Genomic DNA, 22,845 nt, shown 5'->3' with positions numbered 1-22,845 from the left:
TAGTTTCAACAAATGTGGAAATGTTTTGTCATGGCACACCAGCAGAGTTTGGTTGCAGACTTATGCTCCACCCTTCTTCCTGATGTGTGCACACATTCACACACAGATTTTGACATATGTCCAATAACTTGGGGAAAAATACACAACGGAGAGTATGTATGGCACACTCGCCCTAGACTGAACTGAGAAATCTGGATCCATGAGAGCTGGGTGGTGAATGCTCAGGTGCAGCGGTCGCTATTCATCTGCGGTGGTAGAATCACTCGACAATGAGGGAGTATCAGCAGTTGTCAAGAGTTTCGTACTCTGTCTCTGAGGTTGCCGGTGATGTATTTTTTTTCCCCTCACAGGAGTTGCTCAGAGCTGGACTGGACGTACACTGAATCTCCACAGAACAGCTATACAGCATAGTGGGAATTCTAGCCTTATCACACATTCAACGTTTTGTGATAAAGTACTATACCGTTAGCTCGCTAACGTTACATACAGTAATGTGCTCCACCTTCCAGACCAGGATGAAGTTTGGTTGACATGGGTGCCCCACTGCATATGATTATTATGAGATGGCTTAAAACGAGAAGTTAATTTAACTAGCTATATAACTATTACATTGAATAATGACAGCTTGGCTATCGGTGCTTACAAAGTATCGTCAGAAAGCCAGGTCATATCTACATGACATTAACGCCTTAGACCAGAGCTAATACACAGCTAGATAAAGGTAACTAATACAACAATGTGTTTCAGTGTCTAAGAAATAGTGTAATGAAAATAGCCGTGAAATATTTAGCGTGGAATTTAGAAACTGGATTGCAAATACCGAACTACGGCAAGTGAAATAGGTCAGGTATTTTTTTTGTGCATCCGCTTTCTGCACTGCCAACGCTTGGCTTGGTTGTTGGGCCGAGCTGCTGGGAACAATGATGTCGGAGCAGGAGGCTCTGAAGTGCTCCAGCGCAAGAAACCGTGGAGGAACGCAGCGGGTCGAAGGGAAACTGCGAGCGAGTGTAGAAAAGGGAGATTACTATGAGGCTCACCAGATGTACAGAACCTTGTTTTTTAGGTAAGACATTTAAATTTTCGTTAGCTTCTTGGGCCTTCATTTTTCTGATCTTAATGCTTAGCAACCTTGCTGCCTCCATTATATTGCATGATTCGTCGATTCACGGTACTGCCCCACCCACTCGGGTCAGCCCTTATTTTTGAATGGACACTTTCATGCGTCAATCACTGGAATTATCCGCCTAGCTAGCTAGCCTAGTTAGCTCATCAATGTCGCAATAATATAAGCTAGCGCCAACCCATCTCCTTTACTAACGTTAGCTAGCTAGCTATCTACCCGCAATGCCCATGTTCGTTTAGTAAAGAGAGTTCACTAACCTGGCACACTTACAAACAGTACAGACTGTCAGCCCAAGCCCAGCAAAAACCATGTCAAGTACTAGTTAGCTAACGCTAACTAACTTGCCATCTAGCTTGGTTTGTATTTAGCTGGTTAGTAAATGTAGATAAAATAAACTACTTAACGTTAGCTAGTCAACTTTGCTAAGCATGCACAATCAATTAATAAGCTATGGTGTTTGGTATTGCCCACGATTCATGACTTCCCGTCAGCATCACTATGGTCTCATTCATTAACTTGCTGTTGGATGAGCTCCCATGTTTGACAGTCATGACAGGTAGCCTAACTGCACATGAGAACTGTGTGGCCACAGCCTTTACGTTAACTAAGGGTGTTTTCACATATAGTACTATTTAAAGAAGTGAACTCTGGGGTAAAAAAGCGAAAGAACGACTTTCCCTTTGCGTTCACATTGCTATGTTTAGAAAGGTACCAAGATATTTTTCCAACATTCACTCACTACACTCTGGGTAAAAGTATAGGACAAGCCATTCCTTCAGACAGCTAGATATACCAACATACATTTTGGAAGCTAATAGATTGCATTTTGTTTAAACGTGAGACATAGTCATTGTAAGCAGAAGATAATACTAACATGTAAATATTATTGGCAGCAGATTAAATAATGCTGTAGGCTTAATTGAAAATAGTACACCCAATGTCGGCAACTGACCTTTAAGAGCTAGAATGGATTTTGTAACTATGGTGTGATTCCCACCAAATACACTACATGATCAAAAGTATGTGGACATATGCTTGTCAAACATCTCATTCCAAAATCATTGGCATTAATATGGAGTTGGTCCTCCTTTTGCTGCGATAACAGCCTCCACTCTTCTGGGAAGGCTGTCAACTAGATATTGGAACATTGCTGCTGGGACTTGCATCCATTCAGCCACAAGCGCATTAGTGAGGTTGGGTACTGATGTTGGCGATTAGGCCTGGCTCGCAGCCGTGTTCCAATTCATCCCAAAGGTGTTCGATGGGGTTGTGGTCAGGGCTCGTCTAGAATGTCATTGTATGCTGTAGCGTTAAGATTTCCCTCCACTGGAACTAAGGGGCCTAGCCCGAACCATGAAAAACAGCTCCAGACCATTTTTCCTCCTCCACTAAACTTTACAGTTGGCACTATGCATTTCGGCAGGTAGCGTTCTCCTTGCATCCGCCAAACCCAGATTAGTCTGTCGGACTGCCAGATGGTGAATCACTCCAGAGAACGCGTTTCCACTGCTCCAGAGTCCAATAGCAGCAAGCTTTACACCACTCCAGCCAACGCTTGGCATTGGTCATGGTGATCTTAGGCTTCCTAAGGCAGTTTTGAATTAAGTAGTGAGTGTTGCAACCGAGGACAAATTTTGTGGCCTATCACCTCACGGCCGAGCCGTTGTTGCTCCTAGACGTTTCCACTTCACATTAACAGCACTTAGTTGACCAGGGCAGCTCTAACAGGGCATACATTTGACGAACTGACTTGTTAGAAAGATGGGATCCCATTACGGTGCCACGTTGAAAGTCACTGAGCCCTTCAGTAAGGCCATTCTACAGCCAATGTTTGTCTATGGAGATTCCATGGCTGTGTGCTCGATTCTATACACATGTCAGCAACGATGTGGCTGAAATAGCCGAATCCGCTAATTTGAAAGGGGTTGTCCATATACTTTTGTGTATATATAGTGTACGTTGTTGTCTTCTCACACTTCAAAATTGAATAAACAGCTTAAGAAGATCTCTTAGCCTGTAGATAAACATAATTGCAAATAAATAATCTTAACATTGTGTCAGTACAAAACTCCACACACACACACTACAGTTTAAAAGTTTGGGGTCACTTAGAAATTTGCTTATTTTTTTAAGAAAAGCATATTTTTTTCATCCATTAAAATAACATCAAATTGATCAGAAATACAGTGTAGACATTGTTAATGTTGTAAATTACTATTTTAGCTGTAAACGTATGATAAAAAAATAATAAAAAATTGAATAACTACATAGGTCGTACAGAGGCCCATTATCAGCAACCATCACTCCTGTGTTCCAATGGCACGTTGTGTTAGCTAATCCAAGTTTATAATTTTAAAAGGCTAATTGATTATTAGAAAACCCTTTTTCAATTATATTAGCACAGCTGAAAACTGTTGTTCTGATTTAAAGAAGCAATAAAACTGGCCTTCTTTAGACTAGTTGAGTATCTGGAGCATCAGCATTTTTGCGTTCGATTACAGGCTCAAAATGTCCAGAAACTAAGAACTTTTTTCTGAAACTCGTCAGTCTCTTGTTCTGAGAAATGAAGGCTATCCCTTGCGAGAAATTGCCAAGAAACTGAAGATCTCGTACAACACTGTTTCCTACTCCCTTCACAGAACAGTTCAAAGTGGCACGAACCATAATAGAAAGAGGAGTGGGAGGCCCCGGTGCACAACTGAGCAAGAGGACAAGTACATTAGTGCTTAGTTTAAGAAACAGACAACTCACAAGTCCTCAACTGGCAGCTTCATTAAATAGTTCCCGTAAAATACCAGTCTCAAAGTCAACAGTGAAGAGGTGACTGGGATGCTGGCCTTTTAAACAGAGTTCCTCTGTCCAGTGTCTGTTCTTTTGCCCATCTTAATCTTTCCTTTTTATTGGCCAGTCTGAGATATGGCTTTTTCTTTGCAACTCTGCCTAGAAGGCCAGCATCCCGAGTCGCCTCTTCGCTGTTGACGTTGAGACTGGTGTTTTAAAGGTACTATTAACTCTAGCTGCCAGTTGAGGACTTGTGAGGCATCTGTTTCTCAAATGAGTCATTCTAATGTACTTGTCCTCTTGCTCAGTTGTGCACCGGGGCCTCCCACTCATCTTTCTATTATGGTTAGAGACTATGTGAGCTGTTCAGTGAAGGGAGTAGTACCCAGTGTTGTATGAGATCTTCAGTTTTTTGCAATTTCTCAAATGGAATAGCCTTCATTTCTCAGAACAAGAATAGACTGACGAGTTTCAGAAGAAAGTATTTTGTTTCTGGCCATTTTGAGCCTGTAATCAAACCCACAATTGCTGATGCTCCAGATAGTTAACTAGTCTAAAGAAGGCCAGTTTTATTGCTTCTTTAATTAGCACAACAGTTTTCAGCTATGCTAACATAATTGCAAAAGGGTTTTCTAATGATCAATTAGCCTTTTAAACTTGGATTAGCTAATACAACATGCCATTGGAACACAGGAGTGATGGTTGCTCATAATGGGCCTCTGTATGCCTATGTAGATATTCCCTAAAAAAAATCTGCCACTTCCAGCTACAATAGTCATTTACAACATTAACAATGTCTACACTGTATTTCTGATCAATTTGATGTTATTTTATGGACAAAAAATGTATTTTTCTTTAAAAAACAAGGTAATTTCTATGTGACCCCAAACTTTTGAACGGTAGTATATTTTTGTGTTCACATTGCCCTAAGGAAGGGAACCAGATGGAATTCAAGCGAACCAAACTCAGACCACCTCTCAAGATGGTCTCAGTTCGGTTCGCATTGGGGGCTCTTTTGAGGGGTCTGAGTTCCTTTTGGATTGTTCACTTTTAACTTAACTTACCTACATTGTTTGTGGAAATCACAACATTTGGCTGAAAGGGACCAAGTGTGAAAACACCCTGAGTGGCAGTTAACTGTTATTTACTGTTGTGTATTGAGAAATGTTGGCCCAGTGACTGAGTACTACTTTTCAGCCCTCAGTATTTCCTAGTGGGACCACCACACTACCATTCCTATTGCCACTATCTTAACCTGGTTTGAATGCAGTTTGTCAGTGACATAACATTTGCCATCTCTGTTTGACACAGGTATATGTCACAGGCAAAGCATGCAGATGCCAGGGAGTTGATGTACAATGGCGCCCAGCTCTTCTTCAGTTACAACCAGGTATAAGAAAGCCTGGCACTGGGGCATTCATACATTAATGTAGTTTTTGTAGCATCTCTTTTTGAGTCTAAGCGCTATAGCTAGCAATCGTATTAATTCACAACTCAACAGTTGTATAAGAGTTCTGTGGCAAATTACTGTTTGTTTTCTTGTCATCCGCAGCTCAACAGTGCTGCAGACCTGTCAATGTTGGTGCTGGAGTCTTTGGAGAAATCAGAGGCAACGGTAGAGGACGAAGACTTAGGTGAGCAAACATACATACTTCATCGTAATTAAACATTATGAACACAGTTGGTGTCAGTGTACCATTGTCTCTGTGTTAACCTCATCTGTGTTGCATTGCAGAGCACCTGGCTAAGCTGTTCAGTTTGATGGACCCTAACTCCCCAGAGAGAGTAGCATTTGTGTCCCGCGCACTCAAGTGGTCCACAGGCGGCTCGGGGAAGCTGGGCTCCCCCATACTGCATCAGCTCCTGGCAGTCACCTTGTGGAAAGGTATTCAATGGGAAAACTCTGAACATTCTAAACGGCAAAGATATAATTTTCCCTCAACAAAGAGTTTGAATATGATTTAATTCTATCTGTTTAGAGCAAAACTACAGTGAGTCTCGCTACCACTTCTTGCACTCCTCTGATGGAGAGGGCTGTGCCCAGATGCTGGTGGAGTACTCGGCGCAGCGGGGCTTTCGCAGCGAGGTGGACATGTTTGTGGCGCAGGCCGTCCTACAGTAAGTCTCTGTCTCGCGCCACCTAGATCTGTTTTCAGTCTGTCATCAATAGCTGTTTGCTATGTTGTTTAATTGCTTTTTCAGCTCTGTCCCTCCCCTCTCTTTCCCTCACTGCTCAGGTTCCTCTGTCTAAAGAACAAAAACAGTGCATCTGTGGTGTTCAGCACATATACTCAGAAACACCCCTCAATAGAGAAGGGCCCTCCCTTTGTTCAGCCCTTGCTCAACTTCATCTGGTTTCTCTTGCTGGCAGTGGATGGGTAAGGCCTTGTTTGTTCAACCACCCTTCGAATAGAACCCACATTGTTTTGCCAGGTTCTCATAAATGTGCCTCCCCTTGTATGTTCTCCTCTGTAGAGGGAAATTAACAGTGTTCACAGTGCTATGTGAACAGTATCAGCCTTCCCTGAAGAGGGACCCTATGTATAATGAGGTGAGTTTGACCATTTAGTGAGTGTCCCGCCGTGGTCACGTAGCATTATAACTCAGCATGGTGTCTAATAATAATTTTCCTGTTCCATTGACTGCCTGCTGCGTCAGTATCTCGACAGGATAGGTCAGCTTTTCTTCGGGGTGCCACCCAAACAGTCCTCATCATATGGTGGATTGCTCGGTAAGTGCTTGTGACTCACTGCAGACTATTTCACCATTGAAAGCTGCGTTGGGGTAACGGTAGTTTTTTTTTTGTGTGTTTCATTGAAGTGTGTTCTGTGTCTGTCAGGAAACCTGTTGAACAGCCTGATGGGTTCAGATGAGGAGGGAGAGGAAGCACAGGAGGACGGCAGCCCCATTGAGCTGGACTGAGAGCTCTGGGACGAGCAAGGCCACCCCCCTCCCCTCCCAGGTGGTTGCAGAGGCGTGCTGGTCTCCCTACCTCCCAGTTCCCCAAGACATCCAACCAGAACCAGAATAGCAGGCCAAACTATCCCTCTCAGCACTGCCTGGACTGCGCAAAAATGCAAATGCTTTCCGTTTGAGTTATATTAGGTTTTATTTTCATCGTTTTTGTTTCTTAGTTTTGGACAATTTTCTGTGTAGTTTTGGTCTTTTCAAAGGAAAGCAGCTGCAATCCTTACTTCCTGGACATCTTATTTTCTCTCATCCCCAGGAACAGAAAAGATTCAACAATGACGTCATATTAATTTGTCATAATTATAGCTCCTAAAATGGGATACAACAACAATGAAAAACACTTCTCTCTAGGGAGTAACACTTTTTCTCCCCATTCACCATGCATCCACCGGAAGTGGAGGTAGTAATTTCTATTAAAGAGTTACAATAACCAACTTGTAATCCATGTAAATGTTCAATAATAGTCAGGAGTGTTTGGGGGTGTGGTGAGCTGCATGGTATAGTGTCATTGGGGAGAGACATACAGGTAACTGCCCAAAATATTGGAAACACTTTAGTAAATGAGGGATGAAAGTATATTGATAGCAGGTGGATTAACGTCACATCTTGCTCAGGGTCGTGTGTAAAAATGCTGGGCAGGCCATCATTTTGGCTAACATGGCTATTCCCTTATAGGATGACAATGCCCCAATCCACAGGGCACGAGATCTCAACCCAAATGAACAGTTATGTGAGATTCTGGAGCGGTGCCTGAGAGTGTTTTTCCATCAACAAAACACCAAATGATGGAAGAATGGTGTCACATCCCTCCCAATAGATTTCCAGACACTAGAATCTATGCCAATGTGCATGGAAGCTGTTCTTGCTCGACGTCCTAATAAGATGCTATGTTAGTGTTTCCTTTATTCTGTCAGTTACCTCTACCTGTCATCGTATACCTGGCTGCAAACTAAAGCCGGATTTGATCACTATTCATAATCTGTTACGTATGGGAGATTACGTGTGTTTAAATCGACAGGAGTGGATGGGTATGCTCAGATCATATACACGTGGCTGTGAGTGTGTTGATGAATGTATTTGGCATGTTCATGTAAATGCAAGTCAGTTCCGTTGAAGTCTTCTATTTTGGGCATCTCCCCCCAGGTACATTTTCAGTGAGTTGGTGACTGCTCCATTTTGTCGGTCCAGATGTTTGACTGCGATCAGACGGACAAAGAGAAGATTAAACAACTTGAAACAATCCCCGCCTACCGTAGTATTATATTGCCTATATCCAGAAGCTTAGTTGTCTTACCGGGTTGGGCTTAAATGCATACTCCAATATCCAAAATGAATATTCATTTACATGGAGAGAGTGGTTGTTTAAATCAGTACTTTTACATTTTCTTCTGCTACTGTACATGTTTTAGGATTTTTTTTTTGAATTCATGTTTTACAGGTTCATATCTGTTTTGGAATTATAACCGCTGTAGAAATTCTCATGGGTGAATCTTCCAAAGCTACTCTACAGCCACCTCGAGATACTTTGTTATTATAAAGTTAAAGCCTTGATAATAGTCAAGATGTCCATTAGGGTGTTACAACTATAACATCTCTTAACTTAAGAAAATAAGTTATTCAATGCACCAATATGTAGCCTGGATAGGATAAAGGTCTGAATCAAATATTCCTCCTGCTTTGTGAGTCATACGGTAAGGCACAAAACGTTTAGGAAATGATACCTTTTAGACAGACCGGGGCTCTGACGAGCTAGCCGGCATGTTGGAACATAACATTTTGTTTTTGATAGTTTCAGTTGAATGCAAATGGGGGTGGTTTGCCTTTTAAAATGTTACACTAATTGAGTAAATAAACAACTGATGATAGCTTCTCTGTCCTCACTGTCTGTTTAAAGAGTGCTAGGCTTGAAAGAGCTGTTTGCATTTAGAGAAGCCAATCATTTGTTACAAATGCACAACACCGCCATGGTTTGGTTTTGCTTTTTTCAATCACGTACGTTCAGAAATTTTACAATGATATACAAAATGTTAGCACAGAATGGAGACACTTAATTTCAGTACAATACAAATCCATAAACAAGTATACAATCACTGAAATGCAGGGACTTTTAACAGCATTGCATGAATCTGTTTTTTTTGTGTTTTTTTAAATCTTTCCAACAATGGCGTACCAAGGACCTCTGTTTCCAGGGCTATCTAGCTCCAGTCCTTGAGGACTGATCTGTCTTGAGTTTTCATATCAATCTGTCAATGAATTAATCCGTTGATTGGCTATGGAGTCTACACAACTAGTTTACGAGGTCCAAATGAAATACTGAAAGATGAAAATCAGAACATTTAAAGCCCTCCAAGATACTGGTTGACAGATCGTGGGCACTAAACAGAGAATGCAATTGCAAGGCGAGACAATCCCTCCAGTGCACATAGATATATGGAGGAAAAAGGGGATGCAGTCGATGTCCTCAGGTCCTGGACTGCAAGGTGAGGCGGTGGAGCATGTCTGAAAGGTGAGCCATGTCTGGCTGCTGGGCCTGGTGCTTAATAAACTCTAATGTCCGCACCTGTCGAGAAATATGTTGTGTGTACAGAGATTATGATGGGACTTCTACTGTATCTCTCCAATGTTTTATTGTTCCTATGGCTACAAGCGGCCTGTGTTTTACTCACGGAGGTGCGTGTGTTGCAGTAACCCTGCTTGTGGCTCAGATTCCACAGGTTGACAGCCAGCTGGTTGAGTTTGTTGTTGCGCAGGTCCCCGTGAGCTAGGAGGCAGCCAAACAGAGAGAAGGCCAGACTACCCTGTCTATGGACACTCTACAACAGAGGAAGGGATAAGAGAGGAGAGTTAAACATGTTTATGGATATATACAAAAAACAATGTATGACTATTCTATTCTCAGGGCACTGGCATAGTGCGTCCTACCTCATCTCTACCCAAGGTCTTGAGGTGGTCCAGCACTTGTCCAATCAGAGTTTCACATAACTTGTTGATCTCTGCCAAAAACTTGGGATCTCCTCCATAAAGTGTTTCATTTGAGTCCACTGGAAAAGAGAAAGGAAGGATGTGTGTTAGCTGGCTTTGACTCAAATGATCCTTTAAGTTCACACTCTTCTATATTTCTAGCCTATTCTGAGAGACCAATATCATATGGCCCTCTGATAGTGGGTTCGATTCCCGGGACCACCCGTACTTACTTCTTTTTATGAATGCATGACTGTAAGCCGCATTGGATAATAGGTGTTTGCTAAAATCCATATAGTATTATATTACATGCCACATAAACCTGAGGGTGTGTGTTTCTGGGTAGTACCTTTGGGGATGGAGTAGAGGTAGCTCTCCTGACTCATGGCAGCCAGTAGTGGCAGGGCGCTGATGTAGACATGGACCTTGGCGTCACTGTTGTCCTCCCAGGTGTAGTCCTGCACCATGTTGAGCAGCCCACGCACAAGGAACAACACCCCTGCCTCTGGGTGGTCCTGGACATACACACACACACACACAGGAAGTACTTCCTTGACATCTCCTATTTCTTTAGTTATTTCAAGCATTATGGGAAAAGCAGGGATGTTTCCTTACCGGCACAACTAGTAGTGCTGACAGGAAGTTGTTGATGAAGTCAAGCAGGAAGCCCTCAGAAGAGCGCAGTTTGCCCTCGATACTGATACTGCGTGGCACCTCTGGCAACACACTGACCGCTGCCTTCAGGAATGCATCCGCTAGGAGAGAGCGATAACAGTGAATGAGAATTCACTTCAGAACTGGTGAAAACCTCAGGACTCTGGGTCTGTCTATTCTGAACAGAGCACACTCAGACTCACCCTGGGAAAGACACTGGTTGGCCAGGGCCACCTGCCCAGACAGCAGGTAGAGGTTGAGGCGGCTGAAGATGCTGGTGAGGGAGGGAATGGTGATGAAGCTGTATGCAGCACATGCCTGAGAGAGAGACCGAGGATTCAGTGACGCATTAGTGGCCATATTGAGGACACAGATGTTGGGGTTATAGACAGTGAGGTCGCATGACCCACCCTGACAAAAGCAGCAGTCTTGCGGGAGTGGCTCCCCCTCATCACACGCCTCGTCTCCATGGCCAGCTGGTTCACAGTCTGAGAGAAGAGGACAAAAGTTATGCGCGTGTGTATGTGCAGTATATATACGACCACGACAAAATGATTAAAAAAAAGGTTAAGCTAGATTCATATCAACTGTCAAAAGAAGGTGGGCTTTGTATTGCAACGCAAAGCAGAACCGCATCGAGGTGTGGTCCCACATGCGCACACAGATAAGATGATGAAGGTAGGATATGGTGGGTCCCTTGGCGGATGTGCTGGACTCACGTGGATGAGCTGCACCAACACTGGCTCCAGGTTACAGAAGGTGGCCCGGGCCTCCACACAGAAACTCAGCTGCTGCTCAAAGTCACGGCCAAACGACACCTGGAGAGAGGGAGGGAGAGAAAGAGAGACATATGCTGAGTCACTAGCTGTCACCCTTGGAAATGCAGGAGGGGAAGGAGTGTCTGGAGACCCAGAGGATGGGCAGTCTGAGTCGAAGACACTCACCATGCGTATGAAGCCATTGATCAACAAGGCCAGAGATCTCTTCTCGTCCTCCAGCGTCAGAGCACTAAGGGACACAGAGAGAGTAGGGTCATTTAGAACATACACACACACACACAACACACACACACACACACACACACACACACACACACACGGCTACTTACTTGACAGAGTCGTGCATGGTCTTGCAGACGTGGAGTAGAGCGTTGAGGATGACAGGATCTCTAGTGGGCTCCTGCTGGTGTCTGAGAAGACAGACAGGCAGACAGACATGAGGGATAGACACGGACACTTCACACGTATAGTGCGGAAGAGACATTTCGCTTGGGTGACATTAGCCATGTTATAGCATGACAACAGCAAAAGGTGTCGGCTAAACCAGACGTACTTGATGAAGACGTCCATGATGGAGAGACACACCCCCACCCTGACGCTGTCCTTCTGGAACATGTCCATGAAGGGAAGGAAACGCTCCTGAGGAGGGGGGTTACAGAGAAACTAGATAGATCTACCCGCTGATAAAACACAAGTGATTGTTTGAGACTGGAGAATGTCAACACTGAGTCTTACCATGGAGAAGAGGACAGAGAAGTCATGAAAGTAGGTGAGGATCTTCCGTATCACGGACTGAAGCTGAGGATAGGCATCCTCAAAGGCCCGGTCTGGGGTCATGTGCTTGATGATGTCAGAGAGCACAGTGTTGACCTCACGTTTCTGGGAATAAGAACAGAGAAAATGAGGATTATATACAAGCTGGAGTCATTTCGAGACCCTTGTGCTCAGAACTCTTTCAGTGGCAGCGCTGTAGTTCTCTTGGACACTCACAGTGAAGTGACGACAGGTGAACTCCACCCAGATCTCAGCACAGTTGATGTAATCCTGGAATAAGAGAAGGAAACATTTGCAAACCTCTGTCAATGTGAACCACCAGGCACGCCTTCATTGTCTAAGAGGGTTGTTATTTGCTCTGTACCTGTGGACTTCGCACTTTGGTGATGACCTTCCAGGCCTCATTGAGGATGGGCAGCCTTTCCGCCTCAGGAGGGTCAGCACAGGCCAGGCTGCGGCCCAGAGAGCCAAACAACAGGTGCTGAAGGAGGACAGAGAGAGGAAGTTGAAGAGTAAACAACACAGATACCAGATAAAAGCTATTTTGGAGGCAGAGGGAGGGGCAACGATGCTATTTTTAGAGCACATGGTGAATGTGGATGTGTCTAACCTGAGGGAATCCTGCCTCATCACAGTCCTTGATCATGCCGATGAAGTCGGTGGCTCTCGTCGCGATAAACTCCGCCCTGAACGCCCACATCACCGAGTTCAGCAGCAGGGCACTGTGGGGAAATCAACATTAGTTGAGACTCAATGCCCGGGTTTGGCTTCCTGTGGACATGGATAATACACTGTACATCTAGTTGATTTTTATATGAAACATCAAAACCAAACGACAGCCTCGGGTAAGGTTAAGGGGGGGTGTATCTTTGTTAACAACAGCTGGTACGCAATCTCTAATGTTAAGGAAGTCTCAACTTCTTGCTCGCCTGAATTAGAATACCTCATGATGACCTGCAGACCATACTATTTAACAAAAGAGTTTATCTATACAGAACAAAAAATATAAACACAACATGTAAAGTGTTGGTCCCATGTTTCATGAGCTGAAATAAAAGATCCCAGAAATGTTCCATATGCACAAAATGTTGCATCCCTGTTAATTTGATTGCATCCCTGTTAGTGAGCATTTCTCCTTTGCCAAGATAATCCATCCACCTGACAGGTGTGGCATATCAAGAAGTTGATTAAACAGCATGATCATTACACAGCTGCACCTTGTGCTGGGGAAAATTTAAGGCCACTCTAAAATGTGCAGTTAGTCACACAACGCAATGCCACAGATGTCTCAAGCTTTTGGAATGCTGAATGCATAAATGTCCACCAAAGCTGTTGCCTGAGAATTGAACGTTCCTTTCTCTACCATAAGCTGCCTCCAATGTCATTTTAGAGAATTTGGCAGTACGTCCAGCTGGCCTCACAACCACAGACCACATGTAACCATGCCAGCCCAAGACCTCCACATCTGGCTTCTTCACCTGCGGGATCGTCTGAGACCAGCCACCCGGACAGCTGATGAAACTGAGGAGTATTTCTGTCTTGGCTGGTCCTGGCTCCCCAGTGGGTGGGCCTATGCCCTCCGATGCCCACCCATGGCCTGTGCCCCTGCCCAGTCATGTGAAATCCACAGATTTCCTTATATGAAATGTAAATCAGTAAAATCATTGAAATTGTTTCATGTTGCATTTATATATTTCTGTTCAGTATATATATATTTTTTTCTATTTACCACCACAAACCGATGCTGGCACTAAGGCCACACTAATTGAGCTATATAGGGCCATAAGCAAAGAAAATGCACATTCAGAGGTGGCGCTCCTAGAGGCCGGTGATTTTAATACAGGTAAACTGAAATCCGTTTTAAATCATTGTTAAAGCATGTAACATGTGCAACTAGAGGCGAAAAATGTCTATATCACATTTACTCCACACACAGAAACAAATACAAAGCTCTCCCTCGCACTCCCTTTGGCATATCTGACCATAATTCAATCCTAATGATTCCTCCTTACAAGCCAAAACTCAAACAGGAAGTATCAACGACGTGCTCACTAAGGATGTCGTCCGATGAAGAGGATGCTAAGCTACATGACTATTTCGCTAGCCTACAGTCGTGGCCAAAAGTTTTGAGAATGACACAAATATTAATTTTCACAAAGTCTGCTGCCTCAGTTTGTATGATGGCAATTTGCACATACTCCAGAATGTTATGAAGACTGATCAGATAAATTGCAATTAATTGCAAAGTCCCTCCTTGCCATGCAAGTTAACTGAATCCCAAAAATACATTTCCACTGCATTTCAGCCCTGCCACAAAAGAACCAGCTGACATCATGTCAGTGATTCTCTCATTAACACAGGTGTGAGTGTTGACGAGGACAAGGCTGGAGATTACTCGGTCATGCTGATTGAGTTCGAATAACAGACTGGAAGCTTCAAAAGGAAGGTGGTGCTTGGAATCATTGTTCTTCCTCTGTCAAACATGGTTACCTGCAAGGAAACACATGCCGTCATCATTGCTTTGCACGAAAAGGGCTTCACAGGCAGGATATTGCTGCCATTTATTGGATCATCAAGAACTTCAAGGAGAGCGGTTCAATTGTTGTGAAGAAGGCTTCAGGGCGCCCAAGAAAGTCCAGCAAGCGCCAGGACTGTTTCCTAAAGTTGATTCAGCTATGGGATCGGATACCACCAGTACAGAGCTTGCTCGGGGATGGCAGCAGGCAGGTGTGAGTGCATCTGCACGCACAGTGAGGCGAAGATTTTTGGAGGATGGCCTGGTGTCAAGAAAGGCAGCAAAGAAGCCACTTCTCTCCAGGAAAAACATCAGGGACAGACTGATGTTCTGCAAAAGGTACAGGGTTTGGACTGCTGAGGACTGGGGTAAAGTCATTTTCTCTGTTGAATCCCCTTTCCGATTGTTTGGGGCATCCGGAAAAAAGCTTGTCTGGAGAAGACAAGGTGAGCGCTACCATCAGTCCTGTGTCATGCCAACAGTAAAGCATCCTGAGACCATTCATGTGTGGGGTTGCTTATCAGCCAAGGGAGTGGGCTCACTCACAATTTTGCCAAAGAACACAGCCATGAATAAAGAATGGTACCAACACATCCTCCGAGAGCAACTTCTACCAACCATCCAGGAACAGATTGGTGATGAACAATGCCTTTTCCAGCATGATGGAGTACCTTGCCATAAGGCAAAAGTGATAACTAAGTGGCTCGGGGAACAAAACATTGATATTTTGGGTCCATGGCCAGGAACTCCCCAGACCTTAATCCCATTGAGAACTTGTGGTCAATCCTCAAGAGGCAGGAGGACAAACAAAAACCCACAAATTCTGACAAACTCCAAGCATTGATTATGCAAGAATGGGCTGCCATCAGTCAGGATGTGGCCCAGAAGTTAATTGACAGAATGCCAGGGCAGATTGCAGAGGTCTTGAAAAAAAAGGGTCAACACTGCAAATATTGACTCTTTGCATCAACTTCATGTAATTGTCAATAAAAGCCTTTGACACTTATGAAATGCTTGTAATTATACTTCAGTATTCCATCGTAACATCTGACAAAAATATCTAAAGACTGAAGCAAGCAAACATTGTGGAAATTAATATTTGTGTCATTCTCAAACCTTTTGGCCATGACTGTAGACTGTAAGATGTATTGGGATTCATCTGATAACATTGAGGAGTTCACCACATCAGTCACCGGCTTCATTAATAAGTGCATCGACGTTGTCCCCACAAACTACCACAGACAAAGGGAAAGCCGTCCGCGAGCTGCCCAGTGACACAAGCCTACTAGACAAGCTAAATGTGGCTATGCTCACTTTGAGGCAAGCAACACTGAACCATGCATGAGAGCTCCAGCTGTTCCACCATCATCCAAGACACCCTGGACCCACTCTAGTTCCCATACCGGCCCAACAGATCCACAGATGACACAATCTCTATTGCACTCCACACCGCCCTCTCCCACTCGGACACGAGGAACACCTATTTGAGAATGCTGTTCATTGAGTATAGCTCAGCGTTCAACATCATAGTACCTTCCAAGCTCATCTCAGGTCCCTGGGACCGAACGCCTCCCTCTGCAACTGGATCCTGGACTTCCTGATGGGCCTCCCCAGGTGGTGAAAGTAGGTAACAACACATCTGCAATGCTGACCCTCAACGCAGGGGCCCCTCAGGGGTGCATTCTTAATCCCCACCTGTACTCCCTGTTCACCCACAACTACCTGGCCACGTACGACTCCAACACAATCATTACATTTTCTGACAACACGACGGTGGTTGGCCTGATCACGGACGATGAGACAGCCTATAGGGAGGAGGTCAGAGACCTGGCAGTGTGGTGCCAGGAAAACAACCTTTCTCTCAATGTCAGCAGGAGAAATGAGATGGTCGTGGACTACAGGAAACAGTGGGCCAAGAATGCCCTCATCCACAGGAATATAGTGGAGCGGGTCGTTAGCTTCAAGTTCCGCTGTGTCCACATCACTAAGGAATTATCATGGTCCACACACACACACACCTACACAGCATCACCATTGAGAGCATCTTGACTGGCTGCATCACCGCTTGGTATGGTAACTGTTCCTCTACACCAGACGGTGTCAGATGATGGCCCTAAAAATTGTCAAAGCTGCCCAAGTCATAGACTCTACTCTATTCTACAGCACGACAAGTGGTACTGACGCACCAAGTCTGGAACCGACAGGATCCTGAACAGCTTCTACCCCGAAGCCATAAGACTGCTAGATAGTTAGTTAAATAGTTCACCAAATATCTACCTGGACTATCTGCATTGACCCTTTTTACACCAACTCATTTGACTCATCACGTACACTGCTGCTACGGCTTATTATCTATCCTGTTGCCAAGTCACTTTATCCCTACCTACATATCTACCTCAACCTCGTAACCCTGCACATCGACTCAGTGCTGGTACCTCGTGTAAATAGCCAAGTTATAGTGACTCACTGTGTATTTATTCCTAGAGTTATAATTTTTTACAATTATTTCTCTAAAGTAAGCTTTTCACTGTTTGTCTGCACCTGTCGTTTACGAAGCGTGTGACAAATAACATTTGATCTGTATTACAGGAACGTGTGCCACCACACGGCAACCCAGTGCATCTGGCTTCTAAAGAAATCCCTCTGGTGTAGAGGAGTACTCACTTATTCCCAAGCTTTTTGCATCTCTCCATCATCTCTGTTAGCAGGGCCTGCAATGGAACAATGGATGTCAAATAAACTCAGCAAAAAACAAAAAAAATGTCCCTTTCTCAGGACCCTGTCTTTCAAAGGTCATTTGTAAAAATCCAAATAACTTCACAGATCTTCATTGTAAAGGGCTTAAACACTGTTTCCCATGCTTGTTCAGTGAACCATAAACAATTAATGAACATGCACCTGTAGAACGGTCGTTAAGACACTAACAGCTTACAGACGGTAGGCAATTAAGGTCACAGTTATGAAAACTTAGGACACTAAAGAGGCCTTTCTACTGACTCTGAAAAACACCAAAAGAAAGATGCCCAGGGTCTCTGCTCATCTGCGTGAATGTGCCTTAGGCATGCTGCAAGGAGGCATGAGGACTGCAGATGTGGCCACGGCAATAAATTGCAATGTCCGTACTGTGAGACGCCTAAGACAGCGCTACAGGGAGACAGGACGGACAGCTGATCGTCCTCGCAGTGGCAGACCACGTGTAACAACACCTTCACAGGATCGGTATATCCAAACATCACACCTGCGGGAAAGGTACAGAATGGCAACAACAACTGCCTGAGTTACACCAGGAACGCACAATCCCTCCATCAGTGCTCACTGTCCACAATAGGCTGAGAGAGGCTGGACTGAGGGCTTGTAGGCCTGTTGTAAGGCAGATCCTCACCAGACATCACCGGCAACAATGTAGCCTATGGGCACAAACCCACCGTCGCTGAACCAGACAGGTCTGGCAAAAAGTGCTCTTCACTGACGAGTCGCGGTTTTGTCTTACCAGAGGTGATGGTCGGATTTGCGTTTATCGTTAAAGGAATGAGCGTTACACTGAGGCCTGTACTCTGGAGCGGGATCGATTTGGATGTGGAGGGTCATTCATGGTCTGGGGCGGTCTGTCACAGCAACATCGGACTGAGCTTGTTGTCATTGCAGGCAATCATAACGCTGTGCATTACAGGGAAGACATCCTCCTCCCTCATGTGGTACCCTTCATGCAGGCTCATCCTAACATGACCCTCCAGCATAATAATGCCACCAGCCATACTGCTCGTTCTGTGCGTGATTTCCTGCAAGACAGGAATGTCAGTGTTCTGCCATGGCCAGCGAAGAGCCCGGATCTCAATCCCATTGAGCACGTCTGGGACCTGTTGGATCAGAGGGTGAGGGCTAGGGCCATTCCCCCCAGAAATGTCTGGGAACTTGCAGGTGCCTTGGTGGAAGAGTGGGGTAACATCTCACGGAAAGAACTGAAAAATCATGCCAGCGACTGTTATGGGGATATCCCCAGTACAATAACTACATAACTGTTATCGGTGGATACTGTCGGACCACTGTGGATGTGTTACGCTGGGTGGCAATGTACCTCTGGTGCTCTGTAGGAGACACACTGCAGGATCCAGTGGATGGCGGGGGAGTAGAGGGTCAGGTAGACGGGGATCTCCACCCTCTGCAGGACCAGCTGGTTCTGGACACTGTCGCCGTGGATCTGACGGAACGTCCCCAGCAGGTCAAAGAAGTTCTTGTTCAGGCTGTCCTTCAGGTGAGGAGCCACCTCCATCCCAATCTGGCCCGGAGAGAGATGGATGCAGAGAGAGAGGGGATTGGTGGATACGAGTAGAGGAAGAAAATAGGGAGATTAGAGAGGGAGAAGAGAGAATTTATCTAATTCTCATGACTGAGCCAAAATGTAATACAGGGGGAAAAAAGCAAGAGGGGCGGTTGAAATCTCTGTAAATGAGGGCAACCAATGAGAGAGAGACAGTTGAGAGAAAATATGTTCTGGAAGCCAGTCTCACCCGACAGAGGTAGGCCCGGGCATACACGGCCACCAGGGGGTCCCCTATCCCCCGGATCATAGCTGTGAGGCGAGGCACAGTCTCCTGGATCCCACTGAGAACACAGAGAGATGGAGTGAAACCAGTGAGCTGACGGCCAGACGGATGAGAGAGTGGTGCTAGAGCGAGGTGGGGGAAACATGGGAGGGATACTAACCACTTGGTCAAGAAACGGTTACACTTCAGGAGAGCTACCTCGACATATCTGCATGTGGAGTCAAGGATTCAACTCAAACCACTGTGTAAGCATGTGATCAGAGACATCGGTAGATACAGTGAGCTCCAAAAGGTATTGGGACAGTGACACATTGTTTGTTACTTTGGCTCTGTACTCCAGCACTTTAGATTTGAAATGATGCTAACAGACGCACACATATCATACCCCCCAAAAATTGTTATTGTAATGGTGAGAGGTTAACATGTCTTGGGGGGTATGATATTTGTGCATCTGTAACATTCTCACTCATCATTATTCATGATGAATTCAGGACTATCTGTAATCATTGTGGAACTATCCGTAATCATTGTGGACTATCCGTAATCATTGTAGCATCCACATGAATATAGAAGTGTTTAGAAATATATTATATTTTTATTTACAGTAAAAAGTGACTCAAAAATGGCACAATGCATGATTTACCATTAATTTATGTAGGGTACAAAATAATCTGAAACGGAACCAAAAACAAACAGCAAACGCATCCAACAAGTTTGTAGTCACAAGCTTGATGCAATCATTGCATGTCAGGAATATGGGACCAAATTCTAAACTTTTGACTTTTGACTTTAATACACTTAAGTGAATTTGTATCAAAACTTTTTGTCCCCTAAAGTGTGTGTGTGTGTGTGTAGCAAAATAGTTGTCATTTTTAAACGGTTCACCCGCTATGGATGAAAAATACCCTCAAAATTAAAGCTAACAGTCTTTACTTTAAACTCAAAGTCATTGTGTTATTTCAAATCCAAAGTGCTGAAGTACAGAGACAAAAAAACAACACAAAATGTGCCACTGTCCCAATACTTCTGGAGCTCAATGTATATGGTAACTGTACGTATGCATGAACAACTCAGTGTGCTACTGGAAAGTTGATGTGTATAATAAAGGATACAGTCGTGGGATGAGCTCTCTGATGGAGGCAATTTTGAAGAACCAGTTGAGGCAGGTCTCCTTGGCCGTGTCATTCACTTCATCAGCTGTAAAGGAGTCTGGAGAGGGATCTGAATAAATAATAACTTTAAAAAATTTAAAAAAGAAGGACCATGGAGAGCACTTGGTGTGACACACCGACGCGACACACAGGACATACCTGGTAGGGGGCGAGGGTCAGAACACATGGACCAGATCCTCTCATACACCAGACGTCCTAAGAGAGAGAGAGACATTTTGGTCACCTAAAATAACGTGACCCCTTCCCGACAACAAATCAAAACCCACTACAGCATCCAATGTGAAAAATGTGACTATGTTACTATAGAATGACCTGCTATTAATTGAAGTGACAGGCCAGTCCTCAGTACTTACCAAAGGTGTCCAGAATGTCTGTGATGAGGACAAACTTGCTTGGGTAGAACTGAATCACAGCTGTGTCTGACAGCAGCTTGGAGCACTAAGACACACACATACAATTACATAAGACAGACATAACGTTGTAAATATATTACATTGTAATAGATTTGCTACAAGTATTGCAGTTCTGACCTGGATGACGATCTTGAGGGCCTTGACCTTCTGGTCGGAGGCCCAGGCCTCTTTTAGAGACTGGTTGAGCTCCTCGATACGGTTCACATAGTCCTGCTGGGACAGATTCAGCAGCTCCCGCTGAGACCCCTGACGGCAGACGCACAACATTAGAGACGGAAACACTAACATTCTTGGCAACAAAACTCAACAGAGAATGTACTTACCTCTTCCAGGTCATCCAGCTCCTCTAGGCGAGTTCGCACCTTCTCCGATACAGCAGAGGAGGCAAGACTGGGAGCCTTGCCTGGAGAATGACAGAAGTGCCACAACAGTGCACGTGTGCATGTTTTTTGTTGTTGTCTCGACTCAATCGAGCAAGCTTTCAGAATAGGGGATCTGGTATATCAAAGACTACAAATGTTGGAGTAGACTTACCTTTCTCTGAGCCCATGAAGAGATTCTGTCAAAAAAAAACAAGAGAGAGAAGTCAGTCTTCGTCCCATTACCGAAGATGGGAAAGGGGAAATGTTTCTCTTTGATGGATCTTAAAGCATAATCATTGCTCACAATGGAGAGCTTCTCCGTGGTAGTGAACCTGGCAAGGATTTCTCCCCGTTTGGATGACCACGGTTCAAAGTCCACTCCAACCTCATCCTCCTTCTCCCTCCTCTTTCCTCTACCCAAGTCCTGAACAGAGCACAGAAAAAAAATATTTGAGTGAAAGAGAGCGAGAGAGAGAGAGAGAGAGAGCGGAGGAAATTGTGCATGTTGCTTTACTTTTAACATCCTTTTAAGAGACAACGCCTCCATAACGAGACACAATACAAATATCAGACCCCCCCCATCACCGTTGTCCCACTATCAAACCTCCCATCTATCCCTCAGTGAGTATTTCATTCTATCCACACCCCTAGTGAATCACTCACCCCAGTGGAGCTGCTCTGTGAGAGGGTTGGAGGGGACTCGCTGGCAGAGGCTGCAGCAAACATGGACAGGGGGTCCGTTCCATCCAGCATGGAGCTCAGGGGATCTGGTGCCACAGAGCTGGAAGAGGAGGAGGAGGAGGAGGTGCTGCCTTTACGCGCTCCCCTCCGCGACTTGGAGTCTGTCACCTGTGTGGTATGTATGGATGGGTGGAGGTGTACAAGTTGTTTACTACTGGGCCACACACACACACACACACACACACACACACACACACACACACACACACACACACACAGAGAGAGAGAGAGAGAGCTATGCTCAAGTGGTTAGAAACATGTTCTATGGCCAGATGATTTACTCTTGCATTAATGATGATGATGCGAAGAAATTAAGCCTACATACAATAAGTATCAATTTCTTTGCCACATATGGTGTGCATCAACAACATACAGTGCCCTACTCACAGTGATGGACTTGAGGGGATGGTAGTCGCTAAACTCCACTGGGGCAACCTCCAGGCCACAGCTCTGCAGTTCAGACTCATACCTGCGTGCACGAGAGTGCCTGTCGCGGAAAACATATGTTACAGCTTGATTTACTCAGAAGTCTCTGGAATAAACCTGCATTAATACAAACATAGCGCAATATTAGCGAAATATGAGGATCCTAAACGTAGAAGTGTGTTCTTTTTAAGATTGTACTTTGATGCTGAATGTTATGCTCGCTGACATCGAGATAGAAAAAAAATTAAAAAGTTGACAGCTCGTGACTTATGACAGCAAGACCAGACAGACCACGCGCATTTTCATTTGTTTTTTTATGCATCTAGCTATCTTGTCTTGATGTCAATTTCATACTCTTAAAGATTTAAAGGACACCAAAAACAGATTTAGGATCAGAAAAGATGCATCTTACCACTGCACAGCAGCCATTTTTCTCCAGTCATATGACGTCTACGCTTCCTGGTTGTAGTACCAATTTGGAGACGACACAGTTTTCTCCTCTAATAAGAGATTTGTCCAGATTTTATTTAAAGTACTCATTAAACATAAAAAATTAAAAAGGATGGGTGAATTAGCGTAAATTGAATAGATCAACAGATCAGTACGGAACGGTTTTATTGACATTTTGAA

At 44.5% G+C, this 22,845-nt stretch overlaps 2 protein-coding genes across 4 annotated transcripts; one reads left to right on the top strand and one right to left on the bottom strand.

Annotated features, from left to right (window-relative positions):
• Positions 1-100: 100 nt before the first annotated feature.
• get4 (guided entry of tail-anchored proteins factor 4) lies at positions 101-8,739 on the top strand. The gene is made up of 9 exons (XM_024387655.2): positions 101-1,063; positions 5,216-5,294; positions 5,457-5,538; positions 5,640-5,789; positions 5,884-6,022; positions 6,142-6,282; positions 6,380-6,455; positions 6,563-6,635; positions 6,744-8,739. Exons 1-9 carry the CDS (start codon positions 921-923, stop codon positions 6,824-6,826), a joined length of 966 nt encoding a protein of 321 aa, XP_024243423.1. The 5' UTR covers positions 101-920; the 3' UTR covers positions 6,827-8,739.
• A 103-nt stretch (positions 8,740-8,842) lies between these two features.
• vps35l (VPS35 endosomal protein sorting factor like) lies at positions 8,843-22,701 on the bottom strand. 3 transcript variants are annotated; one of them, XM_042305938.1, is made up of 29 exons: positions 22,628-22,701; positions 22,177-22,276; positions 21,712-21,897; positions 21,353-21,472; positions 21,221-21,245; positions 21,010-21,089; positions 20,804-20,932; positions 20,627-20,711; positions 20,412-20,468; positions 20,214-20,337; positions 19,262-19,309; positions 19,066-19,159; positions 18,633-18,833; positions 17,222-17,268; positions 12,653-12,764; positions 12,407-12,523; positions 12,259-12,312; positions 12,004-12,147; positions 11,822-11,907; positions 11,598-11,678; positions 11,434-11,497; positions 11,209-11,307; positions 10,900-10,977; positions 10,693-10,807; positions 10,451-10,590; positions 10,185-10,350; positions 9,797-9,915; positions 9,541-9,687; positions 8,843-9,434 (listed from the first exon to the last, which is right to left on the bottom strand). In XM_042305938.1, exons 1-29 carry the CDS (start codon positions 22,642-22,644, stop codon positions 9,336-9,338), a joined length of 2,934 nt encoding a protein of 977 aa, XP_042161872.1. In that variant the 5' UTR covers positions 22,645-22,701; the 3' UTR covers positions 8,843-9,335. The 3 variants fall into 3 exon arrangements, with proteins under 3 accessions (XP_042161872.1, XP_042161873.1, XP_042161874.1); XM_042305939.1 differs by having other exon boundaries at positions 20,214-20,322; XM_042305940.1 differs by having other exon boundaries at positions 20,214-20,310.
• Between the last annotated feature and the right edge of the window lie 144 nt (positions 22,702-22,845).

The sequence above is a fragment of the Oncorhynchus tshawytscha genome, linkage group LG25 (genome assembly GCF_018296145.1).
Source record: "Oncorhynchus tshawytscha isolate Ot180627B linkage group LG25, Otsh_v2.0, whole genome shotgun sequence".
NCBI classification, from domain to species: Eukaryota; Metazoa; Chordata; class Actinopteri; order Salmoniformes; family Salmonidae; genus Oncorhynchus; species Oncorhynchus tshawytscha.
This window is presented reverse-complemented; position numbering and strand designations above follow the sequence as displayed.